Source organism: Callospermophilus lateralis, chromosome 1 (genome assembly GCF_048772815.1).
Source record: "Callospermophilus lateralis isolate mCalLat2 chromosome 1, mCalLat2.hap1, whole genome shotgun sequence".
Taxonomy (NCBI): Eukaryota; Metazoa; Chordata; class Mammalia; order Rodentia; family Sciuridae; genus Callospermophilus; species Callospermophilus lateralis.
In genome coordinates this window covers 94,846,567-94,873,925 of record NC_135305.1, presented here as the reverse complement: position 1 = coordinate 94,873,925, position 27,359 = coordinate 94,846,567, and the positions used below count along the sequence as shown (strand labels likewise).

Genomic DNA, 27,359 nt, shown 5'->3' with positions numbered 1-27,359 from the left:
CGTCTGCATTGAGTGGAGTGAAATCAGGGGGAGGCAGTTTGGATAAACACTGGAGGCAGCAGGGTGAGCACAGCTTTGGAGTCAGGTGCTCAGTGCTGCATTCCCCACAATTCTAGGACAATTCTGAGGGGAAGTGGGTGCTATTAGTGATTGCACTGGATGACAGACAGAGTCTGGTCCTTGTTAAAAGGAGGTCGGAGGTCTGTTGTGTGGAAGCCAGACAGACAAATTCAAATCTAAGCTCCACCCTCTCACAGATCTGAGGGCTTGTGATGAATTTCTAGTTTCCCTGAGCCTTGGCCTCCTCACTCCCATAGTGACTGTGAGGCCTAAGTAGGACATGGCACCTGGCACATAGTAAATGCTCCACAGTGTCTTAGGTTTTCAAACTGGAACATCATTTTTGTGCTGGGGGATTCCAGATGTGTTTTTCCACTAACAGTGGAACTGGGGGGAAGTCAGAGTCTGTCAGGTGAGGGTCTCAGGCATTCAATGGTGAGGTCTGAGGGCCACCCAGGTGGACGATCCACTTTCATTTTTCTCAGCTCTCCCTGTCTGCTTTATAATACTTTTATGCTTAGGAAAACATGATTTAACCCACAGATCAATCAGATCTATAAAATATTAAGAAGGTCTGCTCTTCTGTCTATTATACTCCAAATATCAAGAACCATCATGTAATGGCAAGATAGTGGGGAAAAAGAAACAGATTAATTAGAAAATGATGGTCCTTAGTTTGTTGTACGTTTCCTCCCAAATGAAAGAAGCTGATTTAAAGCAGTGTAAATCAAGCCTGCATTTCCCAAAGCCCAGTGGGAAAGCAGTACAGGAAGGATGGGGTGAAATGATTTCAGAGTAATCATAATCCTGATGAGATCTAAGGGCTTTATAACATAGCCCTATGCCAACATTCTAAATACAACAATAAATAGGTACTGTTTCTTTCATTAGTAATTGCTATCTTCATCAAGCAATTTTGTAAATAAATTTTAGATAGTCTGACAACAGGCACTTACATATTTGTGAGATGAATGGCTGCTAAATGAGAAATAACCACTTATGACAATTGAGAACCCTTGGACAGAGAGAGCTGTGGGACATAGTGGCTGCTTTTATAAAAGTAATTTATAAATCAAGTAACAAAACAAATGTGTCCATAAAAAATTAGAGGAACAGGGGAAAAGAAATATTCAAAAACACATGCCAAGTATCCAATGTGTGAGTTCAGCAACAGGATAATTATTGAAGGCTGGAGCACAGAGTGCACTTTGTGGATGGAGCCCGAATTGGGGTGAGCCATGAGGGAACAGTGGCTGGAAGAAAAAAACCTTTCAGGCAACCAGTAGGACACTAGTAAAGCCAGCAAGGCAGACTGCATGGGACACAGCAGGGGATGGGGAAGGACATGAGATGGGGAGAGGCCAGGCTGAATGCAGCAGAGGAGGTAGGTGACAGGGAGCAGGGTTGGGCCAGAGAATCCTCCTAAAGAGGCCAAAGGAAAAGTTTGATCATGGAGGTTGCTGTGGTTTGAATGTGTGCTGGAAACCAAATCCCCAATGCAATGGTGTTTAGAAGGGGACCTTTATGGTTATGAGGGTTCTGCCCTCATGAATGGATCAATGTGGTTATCATGGAGTGGGATGGTTAGGTTCAGCTTCCTCTTGATCTCGGTCTCTCTCTCTTGTCAGGTGATACCTTCTGCCATGTTATGATACAGCAGGAAGGACCTTATCAGATGTGGCTGCTAGAACTTGGGCTTCAAGCCTCCAGAACAGTGAGCCAAAGAAATTGTTACAATTTACCTAGTCTCAAATATTCTGTGATAGATGCACAAAGAGGACTAAGACAGAGGTGATATGAACAAAATGTTCTTTAGGTAGATTAATTTGACAGCAGTGTGCAAAGTGGATCAGGGAGAAAACAGAAGTGGGAAGAGGAAGTCAGGGAGTGTGGTGACCGCTCTGCTCCATGACCAGACGTGGAGGACTGAGAACAGTTCCAGGCACCTGAGTTGTGGAGCTTGACAGTTCCCAGTTTCTCTGACCAGGGACTTGTGGGCCTGACCTCTGACCTGCACCTCCCTGGGGGACACAGCTCTTTTCAGGGACCCAAATTAGTCAATTAATCACTGTGGGATTCTGTGCTTCCTTCCCAAAATTTATCTCACTCTTTTTTACTTTCTCTTTAGAATGGTCTATTCATTGTTGGCAGGACTACTTTATTAGCTTTTAATATTATCAATTAGTCTCTCAATTTAATAGGTTGGTTAAACTATTACTTTGATGTGAGTTTTCAACTATATAGGTAATGGTCTATTGTTGAATCTGCAAAGTTTTGGCAAGGGGTGTGTGTGTGTGTGTGTGTGTGTGTGTGTGTGTGTAGGTGGGGGGATGGGCATTATTTTTTGGTTCTTTTTGACTGTTGAATAGTGTTTAGGTATTCATCATTACATGTAGTAGGTTGGGATACTGTTCATCTTGCTTTCTGACCTGGTATATGCTTAAGAAATCCCACTTCTGCCTACCTGAAAAACTGGATTTTGGGGGACAGGATTTTAAAAATTCTTATGTCCTTGTTGCAGCATAAGAAATACATTTTCCAGCTGAGCACACTGGCTTATCCTATAATCTCAACTACTCAGAAGGCTGAGGCAAGAAGATAGCAAGTTCCAGGCCAGCCTCAGCAACTTAACAAGACTCTGCCCCAAAATAAAATAAAAGGGACTTGGGATGAAGTTCAGTGGTGGAGAGCTTGCTGAGTACGTGTGAAATTAGGGTTAAATTCTCAGTGCCAGCCCCCCAAAATCTTTACATCTCAAGCCAATCCATACTATGTACACACCCACAAATATATATATATATATATATATATATATATATATAATAAATATAATATATATAAATATATATAATATATATACACACACATGCACACACATATATACAATTATATCTTTCAACATGCACGCCTATGTAAAAATATATGTACATATATATACACATATATGTGTATGTGTGTAACTTAAAAGTTTCAAGAAAAAAACACATAGCCTTACTATGTGTATTATTTGCCCCCTGGTATTTCCTGTTCTCTTTTATTATTTTCTTTAAAGCTGGTTACAAACCACATAACTGATTTAATAGTCACTCATAATGTCATGATAGAAAATACCGTATTTTCCCCCAATCTGAGCCTACAGTCCTACCTTATTCATCATAAGAATCCATAGAAAGGCCCAGAAGGCACAAGGCTGCTTTGTCTTCTATTGTCAGCCTATTTTCCTATTCCTGGTTACAAAATGTACCAGATTCATTATGGCAGGAAGGAGGGAGGATGTGAATGTTACACTGCAGCCGGTAGGGAGAAATGGGGGAGGGAGTGTTTGTAAACATCTGGTCCAGTGATAAATAAATGGGATTTGGGGAACTCATCATGGGGTCAAAAAGGAGGGTCTTACTGCTCCACGGGCATCTGACCACTCCTGGGAAGGGCAGTAGACCCCCTTTCCCTCTTCCTCTCTACCCACTTTCATTTCAAGATGACCCCCTCTAGGAAAGGCTCAGCTTCCTTCACTTAGTTCTCTGAGAAAGAACCATAGAGATAAGTCTTATGTAACTTCTAAATCTAACTTTTGAGAATTGCTAGTGCAATATTTAGATCCTTTAGGGTCCCCTTCTTTGTATCTCTAATGAGGAGGTCATTTGATCAACACTGGATAAACCACAGTCACATTCAGGGTTCACCATCAAAACAATATAGACTGATTTGTTTTCTTAAAAATATATACATAGTATAATCCATCAGCCTCACCTTTGAACACAGGGCATGGTTTGGTATCAGGTGGCACTTATTTAACAATGAGAATAGCAGGGTCCTGCGCATGCTGGAACAATCAGATCTTACAGCCTAGGAGTCTTCCTCTGTGGTGACACTTTAGATTATTTCAATCCATGCCCTCGTCCTAGAGCCAGGTTGGCAAGGAGATTTTTTTCTAAAGGTTTTCTCCCATTGCTCAGAGCCAAAGGTTTTGTCCTTTGACCTTTTGATTCCCATTCTGCATCTAATCAATGTCAGGTCACCCTGAGTAAAACTAAAAGGAGGTTAAGTGGAAAAGCAGAAAGCACAATATCCAAGCCCAGGCCCCCAGTCCATCCAGCCGAGTTTTAAAAGCTCACCATTTTGAAACAGCACAATAGTACCATCGCTTGGGTAAGAGAATATTTCTTGTTTACCCTCCCTGCCACCCCCCCTCCCCATTTGTTTGGTGCCTGATTTGTTTCTAGTTGCAGCAGGGAGGTCAGAGCAAGCCAGGAAAATGAATGGAATCAGCCTCCTGCCGGGCCGCCTGGAGCGGGCGGGTGTTACGGATCAGCGTAAAGCCAGCTTCCTCGGCCGGGCCGGGCCGATGTAACTCACTGGAGTGGCAAATTACATCAGACCTACAGCTGTAACCCGACATTATGATTAATTTGATCAGTAATTTCTCCTGTTTTTCATTTTAATCGGTGTGACTATTCTGCTGTGGCAGGTCTTTCAGATCTAATTAAGATAAATTTCCCAGTAAAAGACTTGGCAGACTTTCCGAGTCAAATCCAGGCATCAAGTGTGAAGACCTGCAGCCCCAGTCAATCACCTTCGGGGAGGGCCGGGCCCTCGCACTCGGCAATCAACCATTCACACTTAAGCAAATTCATAATCTCCAGCACTGCTTAGTCATTCTCTCAAAACGTCCTAGGCAGAGAAGGAAAAGAAAGAAAAGCCCCAGACAATGTCGTTCTTTCCTCCATGCTTACCCTCCGCGGATTTACCCTAACTACATGAAAAACCTCCTCAAGTGGACACTATACAGAAACCCTGGGTTGGTCTTTCTAAGAAAGATTTTAAATAAATACTTACATACACACACACACACACACACACACACACACACACACATACCAAACAAATACTAGTATGTTGTACAAATATTGACCTTGACTATTAAGATTGACCATTTATGTGTGTGTGTGTGTATGTCTCATCCTTGAATGCAAGCACACAGTCATGTACATATTAGATTTGGGTTGGCAGGGCTTGAGAGTTTATTTTCCCAATTTATTTTCTTTTAGGTCACCCCAGGCATTCATTTATGCATCCCAAGGCTGATATTTATACAAGTTCTGTTAGGTTTCTGTTCCTTAAAGATGAAGGTGTTAATGAGATTTCTTCCCAAAGCTGTTTAATATTATAGCCGGACTTGCCTGTCCAATCTGGTATAGCCAGACATTGGGCAGGTGTTAAGGATTTGTCAGGGTTACAGGGTCCACATGCCTCCTTGCAGGAAATATAAAAAGACAGGCCAAGAACTGCAAAAGGGCAGGTGGTTTTGAAGTCTGTCTTCCATTTTTATCAAGAAAACTTTGCTCTACACAGATGACCCTGTTCCTACTTAGAAAATAAATCCCCCATTCTAGCAGGAATGGTCATTTCAGAACACAAACATGCGACTGGAGTCGAGATGCCAAATTGGAATGTCATTTGGTATACAGTCCCCCACCCCCATTTCTCTCAGAGGGTTAAGAATTTCACTACCACTATAGGATATAAAGAATTTCTACTACTACCATATGACCTAAAATCAGGTAAAAAAAGACAGCCACATTCTAACTTTGATATGGTCTCTGAATTTTGAGGATGATTTTGCTACTGTTTTGCATGTATTTTGACTCTTGATCCCTGAGAAGAGGGTTGAGATGATGGCTTAGGAGAAGGCTCCTTCTCTCCCTGCTGAGGCAGACTGTCTCAAGTGCATGTTCATTGCTGCGTGCAAGACAATCAGAATGTAGGCAGGTGTGATTGTTAGAGGCATATAACAAGGTGATTCGGGGCCTAATAATTAGTATGAGACCTTCAGACTTCTCACAGGGATCCTGTTGGCCACCTTGACTCTAACTTAGTGGTCACAGACTATTATAACCTCTTGATAGTTGTGTTTCAATTGGTAGAAATGATTTCAACACAACTAGTACATTTATTAAACAAATAAAGAATGTAGTCTTGTCCTCACCCCCAACCTCAGAGATTCTGATGCTTGAGCAATGATAAGATCAAGATTTAGATCAGGAGGAATACTTAAACTATGTGAAAGACCATTCAGGTGGGAAAATAAGAATGTTTCCTCCAGAAGAACTCTCTATCCCCAACTTTGTCTGCAAGGAAAGAAATGACTATGTGATTTAAATGAGATCTCTTTTTTATGAACCCCACAATGGAAAAAGAGGCAAGGAGCACAGTGAACAAAGTTTTGATGTCAGATAGACCCCTGTTTGATTCCTGTCTTCTCCAGGTCCTCATACCTCATTCTGAATCGGAGCTAAGGAAGGAAAGAGAGGCGGGGTTAGGAATAGGAAAGACAGTAGAATGAATCCGATACAACTTTCATATGTACATATAGGAAAACACCACAATGAATCTCCACATCATGTACAACTACAAGACTGGGATCCCAGTTAGAATAAGGTATACTTATTGTTTGTATAAGTATGTCAAAATATACTCTACCATCATGTATATCTAAAAAGAACAAATAAAAGGAAAAGAAAAAGAGCTAATGAGACTGGTAGGTTCACTGAATAGAGCTTTACTACTCAAGATCTGGGCTGAGGACCATCACTTGGTAGCTGGTTAGAAATGCAGAGTCTGGAGTAGGCTGTCTATCCCAGAACCCTGGAGTTAGAATCCACAGTTCTCAAGGTCCCAGGGGGATCCATAAGCAATAAAAGTTTGGGAAGCCCTACTGAGGAATAGCAGACACAGCATCTAGCAGCAGATGGGGCATCTAATAAGCTCTCAGTCTGCAGTGATTGTTCTTGTTTTGAGAAGATGCTAAAGGTGATAAAAAGATTATTTCCCTTGCTTTGTTTTGAAGGTCAGATATAACTGTCTAGGTTTGAGGTCCCCCCCCCACTTTCAGATATGGGGATTTTAATTCAAGTTCGGAGTTTGGGAGAAGCACGAGTGGATAACAAAGCAGAGATATCATTGTTTTCATTCCCTGATGGAATGTGAACCTGGAGAGGGTTAGGGCAGAAGTGATAGGGGCTTGTTCTTTTCAGAAATGAAGAGCCAGTTTTATTATGATAGCATAAAAGTCAGCACCAATTTGCATAGCCAACACTTAGTGAATAATCTGGAGCTTATTTAGAGACCATGAATGGTCATTCTCAGCCCTGGCTGCATACTGGGATCTCCTAGGGAGTTTAAAAATGCTGATGTCTAGGTTCAATTAGAACCTCTGGGTGGGACCCAGTCATTGGTATTTTTAAAAGCTACTCATTGATCCCAATGCACAGCCAATGTTGAGAATTACTGCCAGAGTTTGGAAATTTCCTTCTGAATAAAGAAAGGAATTGGACAAAATACAGCTACAGGAAAATGGATATGACCTCAGCTCTTAGGAGATGGTGTGACTTGAGTTAGACAAGTGAAGGGAGGGACAGTCCTCGGCCAGCCAAGGTCTCAAGGGCCCTGAAAGTATTTGATTATAGGCAGACCTTTTTTTTTTTTTTTTTTTTCTGGTAAGAAGATATTCAGTATATCTTTTAAGGAGGCTGACTGGCAATGAAAATGGTGTTTTAAGCTTTGAAGGTGCTTAAAATGGATTCCATGTGATCATTACACAAAGGGAGCTTGGAAAGCACCCCATCTTTGCTTTCTGCCTTTATTAACTTTTTGCTGTTCAGGTCAGTTCCAGGGTCCATTGGCTTTATCCCTAGATTGATCAGATTGCTTCTGAGCGTGCAGAGGATTAAAAGTGGTAACTACCTTAAGGAATATTACTTCTGGGAAACTTCAGACAGGAGTACAAGATTATTTTTCTGCTAATTAAAAAATTGAACTTTCTAAGACTTCCAGAGTGGAGGGCTTTCCTTGGGGGGAAGCAAGAGAGTTTCTCTTAAATATTCTCTTCTCTGAACACTTAAACATTGTTGTGTTCTCTTTAAATGCCACATTTGCAACCTCACAATACAAGGACAGAGAGCTCAACTCCCAGAAAGAAGAGTCAGTCTCTGGGAAGATATGGAGTCCAGCTGAGAAAAAGAAGGGGATTCCTAACTTGACTTCTTTTTTTTTATGACAGTTAAATATCTTCTGGTGTTGAAAACTAAGTGGTGGTGCCGGGCTGATCCCTGTCAACTGACAGTTCAGACAAAATATGTCGGGCTGGGAAAGTTGCATTGATTGGAGCCCAACTGGGCTTTCAGACACAGCCACCAGTTCTGAGAACAGAGCTGACAGCATACAAATGCAAACTGCTCCCTCCACTGAGCATTCATCTGTGGCCTCACAGGCATCCCCACAGAGTGGCCAAGGACAGGAGAACTCTCTTTCCAGGAGACAGTCACTCAGAGGAACACCTGCACCTTTGCCATGAGAGTTCCTCTTCTGGATAACAGAAGAGACTGGAGCAGATATTCTCAACAATGGTGCCTTTCTCTGACTTCCTTTGCAGCCATAGGGCCCTGTATTGACACTGGAGACCATAATGCTCAATGTAGTTCTTAACAGTGGAGAATGAAAGAGAAGAGAAATGCCAGTGCCTCCAAGCGTCCATTTCTAAAGACAGGCATGGAAAAAGAGCAGGATGGGATTCTGACAGCTAGGATAATGCCCCACAGACAAACGGCGTTTTGACAACCTGGTACTTTAGATGACAGTAATGGCTTGCCAAACAGATTTCAGACTGACTTGACCTTTAGTTTGCAATCCAAATCCTATTAAAAGGACTGGGAGATCTCTTGAGCACTGGAAGTACCTGTCAAAGATGGGGAGGGTGGATGGCATTAGGGATGTGTGGTCCAGGAAGCACCATGCCCATCATTTGGACTGGGGAACATGACTCCAGGTTTAGTGGTGTGTGGACAAGAGAAATAATACTCAGTGAAGAAAAGGAGGCCAGAGGGAGGCCAAATGAAGAAGGTCTGTAAGACTTCAGATGCTGAGGAGCTACCCAGTAAGATTCTTTAACAGAGTGAATTTGCTCACTGCCAACTCATTGCCTAAGACTTTTAGGACCATCCATAGGTTTGGCTTTTCCTGTTCTTGCTTTGGTTTTGAGGTATTCCTTTCCCTCTATTTTTTTTTTAATCTTTTTGTACTTTTCTTCCTGGTCCTACCTCAACCTCTTGGATCCAGTCTGTGGATTTCTGCATATTATTCTGGGTAAGGAAATGGAAGGTTATTTTAGTTGTGCTGATCCTACAACTGTTAGAGAAAAAAGCTAAGAGTTGTGGTTCCTGAAGGATTTTCCATTGACATAGTATTAGCATTATATGAAGAAAAGGGTTCAGTGGTTATGTAAACTTCAACATTCCTTGGTTAACTAAGGTTGGATGACACATTTATTCCAGGATATCTTTAGCTTTCAGCATTCTAATATTCATTGAGGGAATATCTAGGAGCAGCATAACAATATGCCTAACCCCCCCCCCCCCGGGGCTCTCTGTCTCCATCCATCCACATTGGCTTCTGTTTTCAATAAAATTTCTATGGACTAGTGTTTTATGGAAGATACTTTGGCCCTTGAGAGCTTGTTTGGAGATTCTAGCAGGGGAGTGCAGCTACTTGTATACACTTGACCAAAGAATGGTCCTCCTCCATTGGGGAAGTCATCCTCTTTGACCAAGTGCATAGCTAAGGGAAGGACATGGAGGTGAGGAAGAAGACACCTGCCTAGCCCCCCCCCCCATCAGCCAAATCAACCCTGGTGATCAATGGGGTAACAGATGTTGCACCAGGTCACCCTCACATCCCATGGAAGATACTTTGGGAAATACTGTCTTGGAAAATGCTGGAAGCCAAATAAAGGAATTATATAAATAGATCTCAATCAAAATAGAGATTGCAGAGTTGGCTGAAATATAGATGGAGATAATTTGAATTCAGTTCAGCTCTGGAATTCCAATTCAATCATTCTTTGTGATGTTTAAGAAGATGCTATAACTTTTTGAGATTTTGTTTCTTTAGATTTGAAGAAAATTTTTACCTTTTTTGGGTTGTGAGGATAAAATGAAAGGTTGAAGCACTTTTAGAGTACAAGCTACATAGAGCTACTTTGATAAGTGATTGTTATTATTCTGGTTAGAGGTATAAATCCATGAGGTCATATATAAATAATATGAAAATTCACTTTTTAAAATTTAAAACATTATTACTAGGAGTATTTACTGATTATTGCATGTGTGAAATGGATTATGGAAATATGCATATACAATTATTTCTTTCCATGGGATTCAAACCATTTTGTGGTATTTCATAAAAAGAATGTGGAACTGGGTAGGTTATAAACTGTTTATATAATAAGTGACCGACCAAGTCCCCAAAGAGAACAGGTGGCTTGTCCAAGGTTCTAAAGCTAGGGGGAAAACTGAGATGATCAGAATTCTTTCTCTTTACCTACATGTTAGAAACTACAACTTGGGAATTTAGAAGGAAAAAAAATTATGTTTTGTCCTTAATATTGATGGTGGAACTTAAGCTTGTGGGTTTCAGTGAGGAGGCTTTAGGGTGATGTGATTAGGCAAGATTAGGATTACTGAGTACCTAGCAACCACTCAATTTCCTGCTCTAAACCCTTTGGGGGTCTGTACTTCCCAAATCACCTTTGTGCAGGCTTGCCCCATGTTCAAGCCACCCTTTGTTAAGATCCTTTCTCAGAAGTCCTCCTCACCTCTCTGACTCAGAATGACACTACAAAATTCATGTGCAATTATTAGCTTCATTCTAGCTAATGTGAGTTTTCCGGCATATTTTTATTGTGTACACATGCTTTTTTTTTTTTGGTACAATGGATTGAGTTCAGGGCTGCTTAATCACTGAGCTACATCCCCAGACATTTTTTATATTTTATTTGGAGACAGGGTCTCGCTGATTTGCTTACGGTCTTGCCAAGTTGCTGAGGTTGGTTTTGAACCAGCTATCCTCCTGCATCAGCCTCCTGAGCCTCTGGGACTACAGGTGTGAGCCACCGTGCCCGGCTACACATTCATTTTAATATCTTCATGTCTTTTGTTCACCTTCATGTGCATCTGTTTGTCTCATATTCCTACTTAGACTATGACAGGTATAGTCAAGGAAAGAAAGATACATTGGCATGAGCTCTCTTACCAGGAATCAAATTAAATGCTGTCATATAGTCATTTCTTAACCACCACACCAACCCTCTAAACTCTGAGGAACTGAGTGTCCAGCACAATAAGCATTTGAACACAGATCTGTCTGCTTCTAAAGACCAGGCACTAAGACCCCCACCTTGTCTGTTCAGCAAATCTTTCCTAGGGCTACCACGCACACACATAAATGTTCATGGATATTGATAAAAGTACTAACTGTCTTTATAACCTAGAGAATATTTGCTTGCAAGCCTGTGCTTTGGAAGTCAATTTAAAAGCCCATGGAAAATTTACTCTAAACCTGTGGGAAATGAATTGAGGCTAAAAGATGAGGAATAACATGATGATAAAAGTACCAGAATATTATATTAAGTTCACATAAATACTGGCTAAGTTTTGCTCGTTCAGAACAAAGTGCCAGCCAGCACATTTTGGGCATCTCAAATTGCCACTGAAACCTACATCTATGCTCACGAAGGCAAAGCTGTTTCAGAAGCATTCGAGGATGGTTTATCAGCCACCATCCAACACACAGTGATGGGACTGGATGGTGTGAGTGGCTCCAGACTCTTCACTGAGCTCACTGCAGACAGCCCATGGATCTGCCCCCTGTGATGATCAGAGTGGGCCTATTTTCTTTGAAAAGTTATAACTTGCCATGTTCAAATGCTGCAAGAATCTTTCTGCCTTCCTTTGAGTCTGGTACCCTTTCCATCTAGCGCTACTTGACGAGAGCTACCATACCCAGTGGTGTGAATGTCCCGCCTGCTTTGTTCAGCCCCTTTCTACATGATTTGACTAATTTACAGAGAAGTACACAGGAATGGTAAATCTAGACAATGGCATAGAAGCACCGCAGTGTATTAGTACATTCTTGGTAAACTAATTTTTTCCCCTGCCACTCTCAAAGCAATATAAACTTTGTTGTTCCTCCTGGATCTCAAATGCTTGTAATAAATTCTTTGAAATGTCAGTAATGTTGAACTGAGGGTTTTTTTTTAAAGGAGATTTTCTTTCATAAGAGGAAAAATTGTCCCTTGAAGAGTATATGGATAAATATATTTTGTTTATTTTATTCAGTGCTTAATACAGCTGGGGAAAGGGATTCCCATTTCCCACCTGACCCCTTGCTGAATGAATGAGTCGTGAATGAAGCCCTCAATCTTCTGGATGGTAGTACGAACATAAATACATTCACACTTTTTCATATCTTTGGACTCATCAACACTTGCTTAACAAATTTATAGTACATAAAGCATTTCCATTGGTATATTATATTTAATCTGCACAATAATTCTCTGAATTTGGATAGATCTTCTCATCCATGACAATCAAGTTTTTCTTAATTTCTTTAGTTCAAGAGGAAGCCTTATCCACCCTGTGTAGACTCAGTTTCCAAAGGTCCCTCATGGCTTGGATTACTCTGGGAGAATGTTGTCTACATAGTGATAGTTCTATCATTTTCATCAAACTTACTTAATTTCATCATATCCTAAAATATTCAGTAAAAACGTCATCCAAAAGAGAAATTGGTTTATGAGTTCTGTGCAATGGGGAAGATATGACTTTGTAACCCCCTTACTGCCCTGATCTTTTATCCCATATGCATATATATATATATATATATATATATATATATATATATATATATATTAGTGCAAAATTCTGTGTATTTTTCAAGTTCAACTAGAAAGTTGGAGCGGAGACCTAGTCGAAATTTATAGTGGACAGAATGCCAGTGACCTTGGAGAATGTTTGCTAAATCATTTGTACAACTAGTAGCAGAATTTGAGGGGATGAGGGTGAGGTTAATGAGACACTCACCTCAGGCACAAAGGCACAAAATGTGAGAGTATTGTCCCAAAGCACAGTATTAAAGAAACAACAATCACATAATCTTTTTTTTTTTTTTTTTTTTTAATTTGATACTGGGGATTGAACCCAGGGATGCTTGTGTTAACCACTGAGCTACATCCCCAGCCCTTTTTATTTTTTATTTTGACACAGGGTCTCACTAAGTTGCTTAGGGCCTCAGTAAGTTGCAGAATCTGGCCTTGAATTTGAGATCCTCCAGCCTCAGCTTCCTGAGCTGATGGGATTACAGGCATGCACTACTGTGCCAGGCAAGATGAATAACATCTTGATGCAATATTTAAAAAAATAAATATGAATGCCCTAAATTCATGATCAACAAAATATCAGTGTTACTGATTTTTTTCCTTCTGTCTTAAATGCCAATGTACCTCAGAATTGTTATTGACTCAGCATTTTAAAATTTGAGATTTTGTGGATTATGGATTTTGGTCTTTCATTTTGATTTTTGAAAATGCTGCACTGAAATATTTTCTTGATTACTGCATTTTTGAGGGGGTGCATCCTTAAATTCTTCCTCTGAAATGAGGGCCTCATACCCTCACCTTAGCCTTGGCTGTGGAGAGGAGAATTCTGCAAGTGATTCAGCCTATGTGGGTATAGAGATGTCTGAGTGTTATTAGAATTTACAGTGGCCCCATGAGGGGTTATATGAGTGTTCCTGTATAGGTCACCCAACATTAAACAGTATTAGGGATGTTTAATATAAAACTCTAAATAGAACTTCAAACAGAATACTAGAAAGTATTTAATTTTACTGTCTTCCTTTATAAATGAGATATCTTAAATCCACAGAACCTTAACTAATATTGTGGTAAATTGATCAAGATTAATTTCTGGGGAAAGGGAGAGTTTGGATGAGGGCACTGGACCTTTTCTAAATTGGAGGGAAGGACCCAAGATTGGAGACCACTTGCTTTAAAGGACATAATAGACATGTAGATCTGACCACTTCTCAAGGGCTTGGACTCATTGTTTCAAAAAGTAATAATGTACTTCCTTTCCCCATCAAATATATGCTTCAGGACTTAGTACTAAAATTTGTCAGTGGGAAAACATCCCAACTGAGAAGAACAGAAGGCTATGTCCACTGCGTATCAGAGGTATAATTCTTAAACAGTTGTATTGCTCTAAGCCTGAGTGGTAACTAGACCTTTATATTAGTAAATGCACATGTTTGAGACCATGTTTTACCTTATCTCTCGAGCACCACCACCTCTGGAGAGGGGACCATGTCCCTCATTCCTCATACAAGTCCTCTTATTTCCACTGATCTCTGTCTCCCTCTGTTATCTATTAAAATGTGCAATACAAGAAAAGGAAAAGATTATCCTGCTTCCTGCCATGCAAGACAGTACGCAGAAGGCCAAGGTTAAATGCAGCATTTGGTTTCTTAAGCTTCTCTAATGTATAGGTATGGGAAAAACAATCTGAAACCAGAGCTTATAGTAGTGACTCTCTGAGGATAAAAACTTGACTTTAATTTGGACTCTCTTACTAAGATAAAGTCTGCTTCTGCTATCATTATCCCACTTAGGTTTGTCTCCCGCTCTCTTTCCACTCTGCCACCCAGCTGAGTGGGAAGAAATTCACCTGACCTTGAAGAATGCTCAGAGAATCTTCAAGACCATCAGGCTTTTAATAGTCAATAAAATTCCAGAGGCCTACCAACTTAGAGCTTGTAGACGCATCAGGTGAGAATAATGAAGTCTAGAGAGTTACAACTTGTTCAAAATTGAGAGTTAGTTGGAGGCAGGGTCAGAACTAGAATGAGACCTCTAACCCTCCAGCCATCCTCATCCCTGGACACGACAACTAGCCATCAACCAGGCCCAGTTTGATTCCAGACCACCCTGCAGGGAATATGTGCACATTAGGGCATTTACAAAATGTTTAGGATCTCCCCAATGCAAATAGAAACTCCCAAAGAACTTTGCAGGAAAAACCATCTCAAAGGTGATAAAAAGTAGAAATCAATTTCACTATTCTTATGCATAAGTGATCTTTATCCAGATCAAATTTATGTATTGGAAATAAAATTGTTGGTTGTTTTATCAACACAGGAGTGATTAGAACACGTCTTTTCCCTTGCAAAATTGTTTCCATTTATGCTTTTATTCTGCTCCTCCCCAACACAGTTAGAATTCCTAGTTTTTGATATTGATACAGTCTGTGACTGGTGGGTTATAGCAAAAATAAGGTGTATGGACTGACATCCACCCTGAATCCAAAGGCTGAATTCATCTCACAGATGTATCTTATTTGTCTCATACAGTTTTAAAAAATTTGACTTTGAGTTCTGCACCTGCATCTACTAATTTTAATGACTACCTGACTCCTGAACACCAGTGTGCTTGCATTTTCTCTTTAGAATTTCTCCCCTGTGCCTCCCGGGAGAGAATGAAGTTTTGAGTTGGGTAGGTCTTGAGTCTCAATGGAAAAGCTACAGACAGACCTGTAGGGACCAACTTCTGTCATCTACTCTAGACCCCCAGCCCTCCAGTATATCAGAGTGATCAAAATTAATGAACAGTTATTCCCCTACCTTGGCTTCTCTGAAGGGATAATACTTTCTACTCATACCTGTCTTGAAACAACAACGTGGTTTTGTAAATGCAATCTATTTCATGGAATTGAGTAAAGAGTGAAATAAAATTATACTGCAATTTCACAGAAAAAAAAACCTGACAAGAGCTATTTGGAGAATTTTTGTCTAGAGTGTTACTACCCGTCAGTACTATTAATATATATTTTTTTTCATCATAAGAAATGACCTCACCCAAATATACCTTTATAATCTACTTTAATGCATTTTTCCCCCTGAAGTCAGTATCTGTACATTTTAGACATAATTGTTATCCTTTAAAAAAAATTTAAGCAAAAACCCTTTTCGTGTGCTGGCTTTCCCTAATAAAATACATTGCATAGTTCTAAACTAATATTTCTTAGATAGATTTTGAATAATGTAAAAAGACAAAGCCCATATGAAAATAAAGAATTGTAAAATGAGATTTAGGCTTTCATATGTGAATTTAGTTGATCTTTATTCCCTTTATAATTTTTAAGCAAAAATGCTTTATTCTACTTCATGAAGATCATTACCTTTGAGAGTTAAACATCTTTGCAGTGCCTTTTAAATAGTTTTCTTTTTAAAATGTTCAAACATTCTGGGCTGGGAGTGTGGCTCAGTGGTAGAACATTTTGAGTAGAATTTACAAGGCCCTCGGTTCAATTCCCAGTACTTACAAAAAAATAGTTAAAACATCCCATATTTCCCAAACTTAAAACCCCCACAGCTAGTGTTGAAAAAATACTTAAACTATGAAATTCTTCATTTTCCTTACATACAACTGTAGTCAAGGGGAAAAAATCCTTTAATTTCTATAGACATCTACTTATTCAAAATTAATTTTATATTTACTCAATAATATTTAAAAAATTTGTATCAAGTCACTTTTTTGGTGGTTATCTATTAGATCCACTGAAGTTAGTGTAGTATCTACTCTGTATTTAAATGACTCTAAATATATTTATTAAAAGGTAAAATTCCAGCGGTGAAAAAATTAGAATATTCTCTCAAGGTCGTAAAGAAATGTAGCTCTGAGTCTTTATTTGTTGTCAAAAAACAAAACAACAACAATAACAACACAAAAACCCTGTACAGTCCCTGGATTTCCATGGGAAGCTGTTAGGAGAACTTTTAGAACTTCTCCTAAGAGAATTTATTCCCAAGAGGTAGAGTGGTCACCACACCTAAAGTCCCATCACCTGGCTGGCAGATATTAAGATGCTGGCAGGATTTGGGGAAGGCTGTTTTCCACAGAGCTCCAAGACAGTTTTTACTTAATGGGAAAGAGTGCTGGACTATATACAACTAGCTTCAGATCTAAGTTATTTCATATCTCAGCACAGGGCCATTTTTTCTTTCCTTGGTAATTTTACCTATTTTGGTGCCTGGGACATAGCAAGTGTTAGAATACATTGTATATAGGCATATCTAATTGAACTGTTGCTCAAAAGCATTAAAACTCATTCTTTGGAACAATAGAGTTGAACTCCAGATGTTGAAAATGTTAGGGTTGGTTTAATTATGCATTTTGTAAATTATATTATGCCTCCTCTCTCCTTAGATGTCAAGTGTCTAGTGAAGGTGTTTTAAGCTTATGTTCATTGCCATGCCAGATGTATTAGATAGTCTCTCCCTTGTAAGATTTGTGAAAATACAACTCCAACTAACTCAGGAAAATGTTCACACTGGAAAGTTGCCTTGGCCCCAAGTGCCTGGAAAAACACAATTACTCATCTCACCCAAGTGTGTTCATTTCCAGGAAAACTTTGGACCACATCGAGAATCCAAGTTCAAAGGGACAAAGATATGGGACAATAAATAAAGTTGGTCCAAACATTCTAAGTCCCTAATCCACCTGCCTTTTGTTTGAGTATGAATATCTTGATGGTGCGTTATTTCCCCATTCAGTAGCCTCGAATGCCATCTCTATTGCCATCCTCTGGTTGGGGAAGGCAGGACAAGGCCCACCATGAAGAGAGAGTAAAGTGGCATCCAAATGAGCACACACATTGCTCACCGTGTTGGAGTTTGTCACTGTACTCTGAGTATACTAAGTCATCTGAAATCTCAAATACATGATCATATAAGTCAAAGTCTGGATGGCTCAACTGAACTATTAATTTCTAGATCTGATGCATTGACATCACAGTTATTATGTAGGGAAGTTAATTCATTTTATGGGTGTCTGTGTGAAAAATGTTTTCCAGAAGTTTCAAGCTATATATTCCTGAAGGCTCCTATTTCTTCCTCAGTGGTGGTAGGTTAAAGATGAGCTTTCATGATTAACCCAAAGCATTCATTTTTGATACCCTCAGCCTCACAGTAATAAAGGAAATATATAACTGCTTTATTATTTTATAAAGATGCATATTTGCTGAGGCTGTAACACTAACAAGTCTGTGGAGTGATGGTTGGAATCTGGGACATAAGACTGGGGCTAAATTTCTTTGCCCTCCTAACCCCGGAGAGTCTTTAGAAAAATAAAAACAAAAGAGCAGAAAGTACTTAAGGTAAGCCACTGCTGTATTCATAATATAGAGAAATAACCACCATGCCTCATGGACAGTAGATGCGGTTCTCCACGGGGCTACAAAACTGTGCTAGTAATAATTTTAATTGGATGCTATCTTTGCTGCCTTCAAAAAGTATCATAAAATGGAATTATTACAGGCTACAAGTGCACTTACAGAGCTGGCCTCTCACAGAAGGAAAGAGATAACATTTATCCTTTGGAGGGCAACATCAGTGGGCTTCTATTTGTTTCGTTTACATGCATCCCCAGCTACCTGCTATTTGCTTCCTCTTCCCTACGTCTAAGAGATCAATTTGAATTAGACGCTGCAGAACAGGCTACTAAGTTGTGCTGGCCTTTTGCCTTTGGGGACCGCGCGTGACACCTGGAAAGGTCCTCTGTGCTCCTGGGGGTGGTTGGAAAGCCTACCTGTAGAGGATTGGGTGGCGTGAGTGGCGACGGAAGGCCATGTCCTGGAGATTGACTGGGCTTCTGAGGGGGGCTTGCACTCTGCTGGGTTGGAGATGGCTGGTTCTGGTTCTGGGGGTGGGAGTGGGACTGATGCTGCTGGGGCTGAGGCGCCTGTTGCAGCTGAGATGGAGGAGCTGGCAGCTGCTGGGAGGCAGGTGGTGGCTGCTGGGGCGGGGTAGGCTGGGGCTGTGGAGGCTGCTGGGGCTGCGAGGGCGCCTGTGGGGCTGGCTGTGGGTGCTGGCTGGTTGGCGGTGGAGGAGGCTGCTGTTGCTGTTGCTGCTGCTGCTGTTGCTGTTGTTGTTGTTGTTGCTGCTGCTGCTGCTGGAGCTGCTGGAGCTGCTGGAGCTGTTGCAGTTGGGAGTTCAGGGATGAGGTAGCTACAAGGAAAGAGAGTGAAACAAACATGACAAAAACATCCTGCTGTGTCTGGATGGCTTGTCCCCAGTCTCCTTGAGAGAAGGTTTGCCCTCTTCCACTGAAGCTCTTTAGTGTTTAAGAGGGTTGGGAGGTCCTGGGAGAAATAAAAACACTTCTTGGGATTATTTATTTATTTATTTTTAACAAATAAGGACCAGAATGTAATACATCAGACACTTCGTCTTAAAGGTATTGGGAATTACTATAAAAGCATCACTTTTAAAGGGGGTATACAAGGAACAGAGATGTTTTTAAGGAATCTCTTTCTCTCCTTTTTCACACTGCCTGTGAAATATACTCATACCAAGATCTGATGTGGATTTTCAGAGTTCAACCAGTTAAATTCTTCTGGTAAGCGCTTGACTGGCGTTAAGAACAGAATACTAATTGTAATCTCCTTTTCATCACCATCAATACCATTAATCAATACAATTTTCGCTCTTTACTCAGACCTCTACCAATTTGCTTAGGTATCTTAGTTTCAAGTTTATATAGTGTTTTTTTCCCCTTTATTCAAAGATTATTTCTCACACTTGGACCTCTTAGTTTTGCCAAAAAATTTAATTTTTTTTCCTGCTGATCAAAGAGACAGAGCCCCCAAACCAGAGGAATATGGTAGGTGACTGTGAAATACATAGTGTGATGATTCGACACATTAGAGAGTACTTAAAAATAATCTCCATTCCTTGCACACCTCCTTGAAAAGTAATTCTTTTAAGGCATTAGTACCTCAAGGACAGGCAAGGAAATGAAAGAACAAAATCATCTTTCAAGATTTTCTTGTTATAGGAGAAGAGTTGGTGGGCTAAGCTATCTTAGTACTGAGAACACAAAATTTGTTCTCGTACCCATCTAGCACTTAACAGTTTCTGCTGGAGGAAGCCAAAGCATAGACTAGAGAAAGTTACTGCTGAAAACCAAGTTCACTTTTCCTTTGCTTAAGTCTCAGCCTACATGCTTTCTAACAAGACCATGGACAATTAATATAAGGAGTAATGTTGAACTAGCAGGCCTTGGCTGCAAAGTTTTCCTGCTTCTCTTCCACCTATAGTCAAGATTTCCAAAAGCAATAATTCCCTTTTGCAACATTATACTAGTTCCTGTTTTGAAAAAAAAAAGCTCATTAAAAAAATTCTAGTGAAAATTATATGATATGATTTGGCGTATGATATACCTGCCTTCATATAAGTATGTTCATGAAATATACATGTGAATCCAAACATAACGAGGGCACATGAAAAACTTTCTCTGTAAGAGAGTTAATCAGTGACAATTTTGGTAACGTTAAAAATCATTTTGTAAAATTTATTGAATACCTGTTAGGCACTGGTAATGTGCCAGGTAATATGTAGGATTTAAAGAGGAAACCTAGTCCTGCCTCAAGGAGTTCACAATCTAAGTAAGATTAATTCATAAGAGACAATCTGGTTTGGAGGTGCCTCTTATAGAGAGAGACCTGCTAAAGGTACTTGCTTATGCATATGTGTCCATAGATAGAAGTGGTCAACAGTGTAAAACTGACCAAAAGGACTGGACTGGGAGAATAAGGAGACAGGATCCTTTGTGGGCTAATAGGGGCCAAGACAATGCACAAGGCAGGTGTTTGATGTGGGCAGAGAGAGAGCTCAGGATAGTGAGGTGAAGGAAGAGAGGCTATGTCAGCCTGGAGAGACACCTGAATGACAGCATGGCTTTTAGGTGACACAGAACTGAGAATGGACTGTTTCAAACTCAAGGGAGTTTTGAGTGACTTAAACTGCAGAGAAGGTAGAAAGCCTTTCTAGTAAAAATGGTGTGAGTTTGAATCCTCACAATTAACATTGTATTTGATTTCAAACATATAGATCAGGTTTGTTTTCAGGAATTTATAATTATATTGGTGAAGTGATATCTTGACTTTTCCTGGGGGCACCAATTACTAATTCTGTGATCTTAGGTACCATGAAGGGCATCCACAATGGGCCAGTAGAATAGCAAATCTTCATCGTGTTACTGAATCACTGTATGTCTATTCCAACAGCCCAGGGTTAAGTCTTGTCTTGCACTAAGCCTAGGGTGACCTAGACCTTGTAACAGGACTCCAGAGGTAGAGATAGGCTAAAAATTACCCAGTCATTGGAAATCTTAAGAGAAAGTCCTCATTTGCCATTTTCCCTTCCCTCTTTATTCTACAAAATCACATTTGTTGGTAGATTGGGGAGCCCCACACAATTCTGGCCTTTCAAGGTCTTCTGCAATCTGGGGGATCCTCTTCCTTTTGGTGCAGTGACAGACTTTGGAAACCTGATTGCATTTGGCCTCTTGCCTAATTCAAATCAAGCCTGTATGGGCTTCTTTCAAGTGGGGCCACATATGCCAGTGCTTATTTTCACGGTTGACTTAAATACCATACTGTTTCATTTTGGTTAGAAAAGCATTTATCTAAATCAACATTTAGAAACAGGAAAGACTGGGGAATATTGGCAGATAGATATTGGCAGACGAGTAGGTGCAACAGACCCTAACCTACTAATGAGACAGGGTCCCAAATGTGTCTTCGATGTTTTATGTCGGTGAGTTCACGTTGCTTGGATATTTCTTTCCTGTAACAGCAGCTTGACTGGAAAGGCATAAACCTAAGCAAAATGCTTTTGAGTTACATAAACTAATTTGGCATCTGCAAGCTAAAAAAAATGATGGAAAATAAAATGCATTCAGGTATGTAGTGAATGAAAAAAAAAAAAGAAAGCATGAGGGAATGTACAAGACATAACTTGGCTTAAAAAAAAATTGCCAAAGCCACCTACTCAATACTATGAAAATGAAAAAAAAAAATTGAAAATACAGTGCCTCTAAATGGCTCATGTTCTAAAGCATGGTCAAATATGGTCACAGAAGTTTTTAAGTGTGTGAAGTTAGGAAGGTTCAAGGGTATATTTGAACTAAAAAGAATTATTGTGGATAAAATGATGCTTCTTGGCGTAAAACTCTGACCATAGGCATGAAGATTAAAGATTTTTACTTGTCCCTGGTATTTATGTCCTTTTATGATTGTTTCTTATATCTTGTTACTCACCGTGTAGGCCAATGTTAAACGTGAAATTTAACTACAATAATAGCAGTTGTGAGAATAGAAGAGATGCACAGAAACACATCTTGAAAATTTAAAAACTTACAGTTTTGAAAAGGAACACAAAGCAAAATGCCAGGGACTTGAAACTTCCCCAATAAATAATGTAATATGAAAAAAGAGTAGCCAAGAATTCTGTATTTTTCCTATTGTTCACTTTTGATATTTCCAGTAATCAGAGACAATTTCCCATTTTGAACATTTGATAAAGTTTTCCTCAGTAAACTCCACACTTAGCCCATTTCTCTGGTGCAAATCTCATCCTAGGGAGAGAAAGAGTACCAAGTCAAAGCAAAATTAGCAACCTTGAAAATATCATGATGTGTGAAAGAAGCCAGATGCCAGGGGCCACATATTGTGATTCCATTTATATGAAATATCCAGAATAGGTTCATACATAAAGACAGAAAGCAGAATAGTGGCCTCTGGAGTGTGAGGTGTGGGTAGCATTGGGAGTAACTGCTCATGGGTATGGATTTTCTTTGGGGTAATGATAAAGCTCTGGAACCAGATAATGGTGATGGTTGAATGACATTGGGAAGATACTTAATGCTACTGAGTGGTACACTTTAAAATTATTAATATGACCAAATTTATATGGGCATTTTAATATAATAAAAAAGAGCTCGTTCAACATTCATACACTGGGGACCAAGCTACACTGACTGTCTTGGGATGCCACAAGGGAACGAATAGTCCTCTTTTGCTTCGCAGGGCTTTGTGGTCCTGAGCATTCAGGGCAGCCACCAGCAAAGGCTATGCTGAGGGAGCCACAGGAGAGTTAAGTTTGCATAGCTTGTGAGTGCTCTGAGCAATTCTGTCTTAGGTCTGCAGCTTCCAAAGCCTGTTAACATAACAGAATTATATAACAGAATTACAGGTGGGGCAACCTATTCCTTCCTAAGGGTTGGAACAAAAGTAACTATTCACTTGTAGACAGTGAGCAAGTTACTCCATGGCTGTGCTCTTGAGAAGAGGTGGTGCAGGTATCTAGCTCCAAAGACTAAACTGAAGGATGTCTGCTTGGTGATAAATTGTTCAGCCCCTGGGAGATTTTGTACAAAACATAAAAATAATAATAATAATAATACTTATTATTATTATTATTATTATTCTGCTACAGGCTAATCACCTTTTTAAAAGCCTGCTGATGTGAAATGCAAATGTGCATTCTGAGGATGAAGATGTGAATTTGGGTAAGACCCACAGCCACGAGTTATTTATTATTAAAAAGAGAGACATACATGAGGGTGGTAGGAAGGGACAGTGAGAGGTATGAGGTGGGGAAGGGACACAGCATTCTCTATTCATGTCACAAATTTGCCTCGATGGCAAGACAATATTTCCTCCCCTCTTGGATATGGGGTGGTGGCAACACTGTTTTCAGACTCTGTGCCATTTTAAGGGAAGCAAGTTGGCATCAGGTTGTATTATCCACAGAACTCTGACCTGCTGTCTCTAGAGGATCATCAGGTGGCAGCTGAGAGTTCTCTAGCTGGATTTGTTCTCAGCTCGGGGGCAGTCAATCTCAGATCAGCCTCATTTAAAAAAAAAAAACAAAAAAAAATCATTGGGCCCATGAACCAGTGAAAAGGGATCTTATGATTTCTCATGTTGTCTTTGTCTCCTTGGTCTGTATTTATTGTTCACTTTTGTAGCCCACTAAAATCTCTAGAAGAAGGAAAAATAGCCTCTTAAACAACCTAACAGGAGGAATCCGAGTTACTGAATTGGACATCCACACACAGCCATTAGATAATAACATCTAAGGCGGATGAACCAGGAACCATGTAGTCTACACTAGCATGCAGAAGTTTTGCAAAGCAGATGGGGAAAAACATAGATAGTTGAGGACTGAGGATTTTAAAAAAGCACAGAAGGTGAAAACTTGCTGGGAAATCTGCCTTGATTCTTGGCAATAGTCAGAAACAAGCAAAATCAATTCTGCCTCAAAGATGATGATGTGTAACATCTCACATATGGTCAGTGTTATCAGCTCCAAAAATATTGCTACACGTGTCCTTAATCTGTCTTTTTGCTTCTTTTGCATGTAAGGCAGAGTTCTCAGTGTTTCTTGAGATGGCCAGGGAAAACAAAGAGAAAAAATTTCTCCAGGAAAAATATCCCTACAAATTTCCATCAGTAGCCTGAGTCACCCACACCTTTTACTTAGCTTAGTTGTTTCCATAAACTCTAGCAGCCTATCTCAATTCATGGACCAGAATCACCAGGGGAGCTTGTTAGGACAGTAGTTTCCAGAGAGTACAGCAAAATCTGCATTCTAAAGAATCATCCCAGGGGATCAGGAGCCTTTGTCCTTGGGACTCCCAGCAGCCTTTACTGAATCACAGTAAGCTGGGAGGGGGCAGCTCTTCCCTTGATTTTCAACCAGAGCAATTTGCTAATTCATCTCCCTCCAAAACTTTGAGGAAACTTCATTTAAACAATATTTTCTACCATTGGGGTGTGGGGGCGGGGGGAGAAAAAGAAACTAATAATGGGTTGGAAAGAGAAGAAAATAGGCAGCTAGAAATCAGATTTTTCTTCTTTTGGAAATTAGGGCAGTTCATTAATCACTGTTGCCTTTGTTGACATTTTGGGGAGCACTCTTGTTGGAGTACATTTAATAAGAGTTAAATCTGAGACAAAACATTAGATTTCAGGTGACTTATTAAATGGGAAAGATGAAAAGAGAAAAACAAGGGCCCTGAAATGAGAAGGAAGATGTTGTGGCAGGGCTATTCCCAGAGGAGCTGATCCTACCCAGCATGTCAGAGCAGTAAGGACTCAGAAGGGGCAAGTGGCCCCTGGATTCCCAGAGGGAATTGCTGACCCTCTTTCATGGAAGAGCTGGTCTCCCTACCATCCCTGCCTTCCTTTTGCAGCTATGCCTAAAATGATAGAAACATAATGGAAAGGCACTCCTCTTCTAAAGAAACTGAAAAACCTGCGTGGAGAAGAATTAGGATTCCTAATGTGGATGTAGCACCCCAAAGTAAAGTGCTTCTCCTCTCAGTCCACAATCTCACTCTAATACATTGAGCTCTCCACGACTCTCCTGAGTCTTTAGGAGTCCTTCCAGAGTCCTAATGAGTGCCAACCAAGATAAGAGAAACAAGGTCCACACCCAGATAATTCCCACATGGAACTGCAGAACACCAAGGATGTATGTATCTCAGTTCCCAAAAGATTTTGGAGAGAAAACAAATGTCTATCTACAAAGAAACATAAATCACACTGGCATTATTACCATACAATTGCCTTTTATTAGTAAAAGTTTGTAGCCAAAGTGAAAGGAGTGATGCCTTCCAAGCTCTGAAGAATACCAGTGACTCAGGAGGCTAAGGCAGGAGGATCACAAGTTTGAGGCCCCCCTCAGCAACTTAGTAAGATCCTGTCTCAAAATAAAAAAAATAAAAGGGTTGTGGCTATAGTTCAGTGGTAAAGTGACCCAGGGCACAATCCCCAGTACCAAACCAAACCAAACCAAACCAAACCACAACAAAAAGCTTCTAGGGGAGGCTGATCTCCCATCAAGAATTCTACCAACTATCTGGCAAACGCAAGGTCAAAGTAAGTCTGATTTTGGAACTTACAAACACTTAGAACCCTTATTTTTATATACTTTCTTACAAAGTTATATAAGTACATTGATAAAATAAAATAATAACTAAAAAAGAAGAAGTCCAGGAAAGTGTATGGCAACCCAAAGTGCATTATAAGGGAGCCCTGCTATGACAGCTATCCAGTAGTTCTAGACGGTGACTAGTCCAGGTCAGAGCAGAAGGGCCTTTGGTGAAATATCTGCAGAAAAAAAAAATGGTGATTCTAAGGAAGTGATAAAACATTTAGACATTTGGGAAGAATTTGGGAATGTTAAAAAAAAAAAAGAAGAAGCAGCTAGCAATTCATAAAAAAAAAAACCAAAAAACCAGAAGTTGTTTGGAAAAGTCAAAATCCAGTTGTTCAAAATGAAGCAGCTGTTCCAAATTTGAACAAATCATTAAGCTTCCAGGAGAAAAACTGAATGGATTCAATACTATAGGAAAAGTGATATAGTAAGCTTTCACTTGCTAAGAGAGGTATACATTTCTTCTTATATATATAAAAACGATGGTCGAGAGAAACTTCAGAGAAAACAAGAAAAAGGAAAAAAGTGCATTGTTTTATAAGAAATAATAAATGAAACACACAATATGTTATGGTTTAGAAGTGAGGGTTCCCTCTAAAGTTCATGCGTGAGATCATGGAAGAGTTTTCAGAGATGAAATGATTATGAGACGTGTAAGCTGATCAGAGGATTAATTCACTAATATGGACTAACTAGGTGGTGACCATAGGCAGGTAGGGTGTGGCTGGAGAATGTTGGTCACTGGGTGTATGTTTTTGAGGTGTCTAGTTTGGCCCTGGTGTGCAGGGCTTCTCTCTGCTTCCTGGTTGCCATGTTCTAAGCTGCTTTCTTTGGCCATGTCCTTCCACCATTATATTCTGCTCCACCTTGGGCCCAGAGCTATGGAGTCAACCAACCATGGATTGAACCTCTGCAATTATTGAGACAAATCAAAATTTTTCCTCCTCTAAATTGTTCTTTTCAGGTATATTAGTCACAGCAACACAAAAGCTGACTGACTAAAACACCCAATTATGCCATAAAATGTGGCATGATGAGCCCTTGCTGGAATACAAAAGGATGCTCTATATGGATATTTTCCTGAATGAGGTTAAAACATAGACTGAAAAGGACATCTAATCATGACATAGTTCTTCACTCTGCAGGAAGTAGCCACACTGGAATGGCTTTCTGGCTTTCAATTGTTGGAATGACCTATGAACAAATCATGAAAGATTTAATGAGGACACAAATGCTGTCCTCCTTGACCATGTAAAAATGACAGGTTGGTGACGGGGGGGGGGGGGGGAGGGGAGTAAGACTCAGAGTGTTAAATGGGGAACCAAGAGATGTCTCTATAGTTGGCAGAACAAATAGAGATTTAAATATGCAATTTATAGTTTCATATGTGCTATACTTCTATTAGCAGGAGGGAAGAAGAGAAAGCGAGCAAAACCCTCATTCACTGCAGCAGGAAATGAACATATAGTACACGAAGTCAATAGATCAAGAATGGAGATCAAGGCCAGGCATGGTAGCTCACATCTGTTCCCAGCAGCTTGGGAGGCTGAGGCAGGAGGATTGCAAGTTCAAAGCCAGCTTCAGCAATTTAGCAAAGAACTAAGCAACTCAGCAAGACCCTGTCTCTA

At 40.1% G+C, this 27,359-nt stretch overlaps 1 protein-coding gene across 2 annotated transcripts in view; it reads right to left on the bottom strand.

The window, feature by feature from the left end:
* Window positions 1-27,359, bottom strand: part of Pou6f2 (POU class 6 homeobox 2) — a 470,488-nt gene that overhangs the window by 103,040 nt on the left and 340,089 nt on the right. For both annotated transcript variants that reach the window (XM_076864071.2, XM_076864074.2), the window contains one exon: window positions 18,533-18,951. In XM_076864071.2, the coding sequence (XP_076720186.1) occupies window positions 18,533-18,951 (419 nt within the window). The remainder of the gene's footprint in view (window positions 1-18,532; window positions 18,952-27,359) is intronic.